Genomic DNA, 6,479 nt, shown 5'->3' on the forward strand with positions numbered 1-6,479 from the left:
TGAATTAATCATGAATTCTTCAAATGAACATGATATGTTATTCTATATATACACATATACATATACATATATATGTACTGGTTCTAAAAGAATCAACGTTTTCATTTCAGGTTCACATTGTGTTCTTAGGAGAGAAGAAGCATGATGATCCTGTAGCAACTAAAAAGTCTCACTATAAGATGCTATCTGACTTCTTAGGGAGGTACGTATGTATATAAAAATGATATATTTATATTGCTACAGTGTTTCTATTATTATATATTAATATGGACAATACATAGATGTAAAATAGTATAATCTTTACTCAATTTTGTAATTACTGAAGCAAGGAAGCTGCGAAGCAGTCCATTTTTTACAGCTATAGACATGGCTTTTCCGGGATTGCTGCAAGATTAACAGACGCCGAGGCCAAAGCTATAGCAAGTGTGTCATAATTTTCAAGAACTTTATCACTGTCTTCCTTTTCTTTTTCTCTTTTATTTTTTTTTTTTAATTTCAAAGATCCATATTACTCTAGGTAAGTATATATATTACCACCATATATACATTGCTGAATGCAGAAATTCCTGGAGTTGTGAAAGTAATTCCAGACTACATTGTCAAAGCTCATACGACTAGAAGTTGGGACTTCTTGGGAGTCCCTCACAAATATTCGCCACAAAGTCCTTTATCTAAGAATCTGGGGCAAGGAACTATTATTGGCGTGGTTGATTCTGGTTAGCTACATCTATGTTACTAATACCCGATAAATTTGGATAATGACATTAAAGGCACTATGTTTCTTTATCATTTTATTGTATATTAACTGATAAAGTAGTAATGACATTTCAAAGAGCTCAAATTTAACTCAAATTTGCATCATATATATATATATATATATGTATGTATATGTATGTATATATTAGGTGTATGGCCAGAGTCTGAAAGTTAAAGTGATGATGGCATGCCTCCAATCCCAAAACGCTGGAAAGGCATCTGCGGAAAGGGCCAACAATTCAACAGCACAAATTGCAACAAGAAAATCATTGGCGCTCGGTGGTTCGTAAAAGGATTTCTTGAATCACATCAATTAAACAAAAGTGGAGTCAAAGATTATCTATCGGCAAGGGATATTGATGGGCATGGAACTCACACAGCCTCAACTGCCGCTGGGAATTTTGTGAAAAATGCAAACTATAAAGGACTGGCAGCGGGAGTGGCGAGAGGCGGAGCGCCTCGTGCTCACTTGGCGATCTACAAGGCCTTGTGGGAGGAAAGTGGAAGAGGCGCTACATCTGATATTCTAAAAGCAATCGACAAAGCCGTTGACGACGGCGTTGACATCATATCCGCCTCTCTTGGCTCGACCGTTCCTCTTCTGCCTTTGGATAAGGATCTAACCGCATATGCTGCTCTCTTGGCCACTGCAAAGTGATACCTTCTTCTTGGAAGGAAGAACAAGGTATCAGGATCACCCCTTTTGAGCGGGTGAGTTCTCCAGAAACAAGAAATTGGGAAGGATATTTCAGAGAGAGGAGAGGAAAGGAAGGTAGAAAATCTATTTCATTTCATTCATAATCCCCATAACAACAAACAGCACCCCTTTCTAGCTAGCCTCTGGCTGCCTCGGGCGAAAACAGTAATTGGTTACATAATGCGATAACAAATCCAACTCAGCAAAGCAAGAAAATAAAAATAGCAATATTCTGAATTAAGGCTTCCCTAAGACAAAGTCTTTGTATTTCCCAGGAATCTTCTTGGGCCTTTCGGTCCTAGTGATGTTCTGGGCCTCCTCCTGGACTGTGGACGCTGGCCTATTCTGCTCAAGTGGGCTCGTAGGCAGAGTTGGGTCCGAGGTCATATCACTCCCCCCATCTTGAAAAAACACCTTGTCCTCAAGGTGAAATGCAGGGTAAGCCACACGAAATAGGTCCAGAGGCTCCTAAGTGGCTTCTTCGGGTGCACTGTCACTCCATTGAACTAAGAGCTGCACCCGTAACTTCCCCTGCTGCAAAACCTGGTGTACTACGCAAATGGCAACAGGAGTAGACACCGGTTGATTATTGACAAACATGGTGGGCAGTGTGGTGTTGTGCTCCGTTGCTGACCCTCGGAAGGGTTTGAGAGTAGAAACATGGAACACGTTGTGGATTTGTGATTGGGAGGGAAGCTCAAGCTTGTAGGCCACAGGACCAATGCGTTCCAGGATTTTGAAGGGGCCGTAAAAACGTTTGGCGAGCTTGTGAGACACCCTCCTTCCACTGAAATCTGCCTATACGGTTGTAAACGCAGCAGGACCAAATCACCCACACTGAAATGCAACTCCCGTCTATGAGCATCGGCTTTTTGTTTCATTCGGTGTTGAGCATTGGCAAGGTTTTCCTTGAGATGACGTAACAGGAGGTCCCTTTCCACCAGAAGGTCGTCCAAAGATTGGATTGAAGTAGAGCCCTGTAAATACGGTGGGATGGATGGCGGAAGCCGGCCATACAAGGCCTGAAATGGAGACATTTTAAGGCCACTGTGATAACTGGAGTTATAGGAAAATTCTGCCCAACCCAGAAATGAATACCAACTAGAGGGTTTTTCATTCGTAAAAGCGCGCAAATACTGCTCAAGCCCCCGGTTGACAACCTCGGACTGTCCATCGGTTTGCGGGTGATGCACGGTGCTATGTTTCAAGGTAGTCCCACTTAATTCGAACAACTGAGACCAAAATTGGCTCATAAAAACGGGATCACGATCAGACACTATGGATTGTGGAAATCCATGGAGCTTAACCACCAAATCCGCAAAGAGAGCAGCGACCTTTGTGGCTGTAAAATGAGTCGGGAGAGCACCAAAGTGTGCGTACTTGGTGAGTCTGTCAACGACGACCATGATGACGGTGAAACCATGAGAAGTGGGTAAATGTGTAATAAAATCCATTGTTAAGGCATCCCAAACTAGTGAGGGAATCGGTAAAGGCTGTAAAAGTCCTGCTGGAGCTTTGGTGGAATACTTCGTAGCCTGGCAGATTACACAGCAAGACACAAAGGTCTCTACATCTTTTCTCATGTTTGGCCAGTAAAAAATGGATGCCAGACGGACCAATGTCCGTTTGATTCCCGCGTGTCCCGCCATTGGAGACGCATGAAACTCATGCAAAAGCATTGTTTTCAACGCGGAGTGTGGACTGATATAATAGCGGCCACGACAGAGAAGAATACCTTGGTGCTTAGAGAATTTGGAATCCAGTGATCCCTCGGCCAACCGGCCATGTAAGGCCACCAAATCAGCCAAAGACTCATTTTCAGCTCGCAGGGATTCCAAGAACAGTGGCATGGGCCTGCTGTCGAGGGTGAGACAACACGCGAGATAAAGCATCAGCAGCCGCGTTGGACTTTCCCGGTTTATATTCAATACGAAAATTAAACCCGAGAAGCTTCCGAATGAAAACTTGTTGATCCGGAGTTTGCACCACCTGAGAGAGAAGTTCCCTGATGCTTTTATGGTCGGTCTGAATGACAAAAAAATGACCAAGGAGATATTGCCGCCATTTATGGACCGCTTCCGCTATGGCGTGTAACTCCTTAATGTATGTCGAGGCAATGCGCAGTTTGGGTCCCAACTTCCGGCTGAAGTATGAAATGGGATGGCCGGCTTGCATAAGTACTGCTCCAATTCCCACATTGGAGGCATCGGTCTCCACAATAAACTCTTCAGTGAAGTCGGGCAATCGCAATACCGGGGCAGCCAGCAGTGCTTGCTTAAGAGCCTCAAAAGCCTCCGTGGAAATATCAGACCACATGAAACCGTCTTTTACCAACAAATCAGTGAGCGGCGCGGCGATGGACGCGTAGCCCCGAATGAACCGCCGGTAATACCCGGTAAGACCCAAGAATCCACGTAATTGTTTGACTGAAGAAGGAAGGGGCCAATCGGCCACTGCTGCCAATTTCTGTGGGTCTGCTTGAACCCCCATTGCCGACACAACATGGCCCAAGTAGTCGATGGAGGTACGGCCAAACAAACATTTGGATAGCTTAATGTAAAACTGATGTTCCCGAAGGCAAGAGAACACTTGCTGCAAATGAGAACAATGGTCAGTAACCGATGTACTGTAAATTAAGATATCATCAAAAAATACGATAACAAATTTTCAAAGAACAGTCGAGAAAATTTGATTCATAGTTGCTTGGAATGTGGAAGGAGTGTTCGACAACCCAAACGGCATAACCAAGAACTCGAAATGGCCCTCGTGCGTACGGAACGCTGTCTTGAAGATATCCCGATCATGAACCCGGATTTGGTGGTACCCGGCACGCAAGTCCAGCTTGGTGAAAATGGTTGCTCCTCCTAATTCATCCAACAATTCATCAATTGTTGGGATCGGAAATTTGTCGGGGATTGTGGCTGCGTTTAGTGCTCTGTAATCGACACAAAATCGGTACGACCCATCCTTCTTCTTGACCAATAGAACCGGTGATGAAAAAGGACTGTGGCTGGGTCGTATAATACCTTGCACTAACATCTCTCTCACCAACTTTTCCATTTCAGATTTCTGAAAATGCGGGTATCGATAAGGCCGGACATTGACTGGTTTGGCATTTGGGAGCAAAGGAATGTGATGGTCATTAGGGCGGTGAGGGGGTAATGAGGTGGGCACGGTGAACAAGTCTTGGAATTGGGCAATGAGGGCGTAAAGAGGGGAAGGTACATCCGAGGGGAGGCCAACTGGAATGGAGGTGTCGGGGGAATTTGGGTGGAGGTGGTGGAGTTCAAACAAGCCATGAACAATGTTATTGGTGAGGAGGGCATGGAGCTGGTTGAAAGAGATTTGTCGCGGCGTCAAAGAGGATTCACCCTGGAGAACCACCGAGGATCCATTATACACGAATTCCATAGATGGAACAGCGTAGTCATGCGAGACTCGTCCGAGCCATTGTAGCCATTGAATCCCCAAAACCACATCAGGACCTTCAATGGGCAGAATATATAAATCGACCAGAAACTCAGACCCTTGCAAGGATAAAGGCACCTGAGGACATAAGTGTTTGCAAAGTAAACAGTCACCGTTGCCAATATAGACCTTGAAGACTGAAATGGGCTTAACCGAGAGGCCAAGACGTTCGGCGAGGCGTGGTTTGATGAAGTTGTGAGTGGAACCACTATCGATGAGGACCTGAAAATTGTTAGAGCCGTGGTGGCCCAGAAGTCGAAGCGACCGAGGATTCCCTTGACCAACCAAGGCATGTAAGCTGGAGATATCACCCGAAACCACAGCGTCATCCCCTATGTCGAGGACCGGCTCTGGTGGGTCACTGGAGTATTCTTCGTTGTCGTCCTCCGTTCCCAAGAGCAAGAGATATTTGCTGCGACAACGATGGCCAGAATTCCATTTCTGGTCACAATTATAGCAAAGCCCCTGTTCACGTTTTTGGCGTAGCTCCGCCGGCGTTAAACGGCGAATCGGAAGGGCCGGGATGGGTAAAAGTGGTGGCTGCGGATTGTTTGTGGGTGGAGGAACAGTGGTCAATGCAGATGGTGCGGCGGCATGTGTATGTATTGGAGTAGGGCTGAATTGGGGAGGTCAGTTTGTGTGGGTAGAGGTTGGAGTGAGTGGGTTTGGGCCTACAGTTGGTGGGTGGGCCTGTTTGGGATTCCACTTGGACCACGGGCGATTATCACGACCTGAGTCCTCCATTCGGGCTTCGAAGGCCCTGGCTAAGGCAAAAGCATCCATGAAGGACGGTGGCCGACTGAGGAGCAATTCCCTCTGAATCGGTGTTCTTAAACCAGATACAAAAAAAGAAATCAAGAGGGGTTCAGAAATACCAGTTACTCTGTTCATCAGTGTCTCGAAATCAGATTGAAACTCTGCAACCGTTCCTCGTTGAGATAGCTTGGAGAGCAATCCCTGAGGGTCCTCATACGCCGACGCCCCGAATCGGAGCCGGAGGTTGTGGAGGAACGCCGGCCACGTAGTGAGGAGTCTGTTGCTCTTCATCCACTGGTACCAAGCGGATGCACGACTCTCGAGGTGAAATGCCACGATTCGAAGACGAGAATCCTCATCAGTATTATGGAAATCAAAAAATTCCTGTATACGGAAAATCCAGTTATCAGGATCAGTACCGTCAAATTTGGGAACGTCCATTTTCATGGAGCGGAGAACAGGAGAAAGCTCCGGATGGCCCAACGATTTGTCCGTGAGCTGATTCGTCACCGATGGGTGATGAGACGGTCCCCCAGAGTAGCGATGCGGTCCGTGAAGCTGTGAACGAAGATCTTCAATACAAGTCATGTGTTGAAGAAGAGTTTTGTTCATCGTTTGTGTCTGACTCTCAAAGTGAGCCTGCAAGGCCAGTGTTCAATCATCCAGTTGTGTCTGTAGAGCTTTGAAAGCAGCCAAGAGCTCGGATTCCGCCATGCAGAAAAACTCAATGAAAGCACCAATTGATACCTTCTTCTTGGAAGGAAGAACAAGGTATCAGGATCACCCCTTTTGAGTGGGTGAG

At 46.0% G+C, this 6,479-nt stretch overlaps 1 protein-coding gene across 1 annotated transcript; it reads left to right on the forward strand.

Annotated features, from left to right (window-relative positions):
• Positions 1-943: 943 nt before the first annotated feature.
• Positions 944-1,414, forward strand: LOC21393743 (subtilisin-like protease SBT3.5). The gene has a single exon (XM_024162802.1). The coding sequence runs from the start codon at positions 944-946 to the stop codon at positions 1,412-1,414; it is 471 nt and encodes a 156-aa protein (XP_024018570.1).
• Positions 1,415-6,479: the final 5,065 nt, after the last annotated feature.

The sequence above is a fragment of the Morus notabilis genome, unplaced genomic scaffold, assembly GCF_000414095.1.
Source record: "Morus notabilis unplaced genomic scaffold, ASM41409v2 Scaffold1289, whole genome shotgun sequence".
Classification (NCBI taxonomy): Eukaryota; Viridiplantae; Streptophyta; class Magnoliopsida; order Rosales; family Moraceae; genus Morus; species Morus notabilis.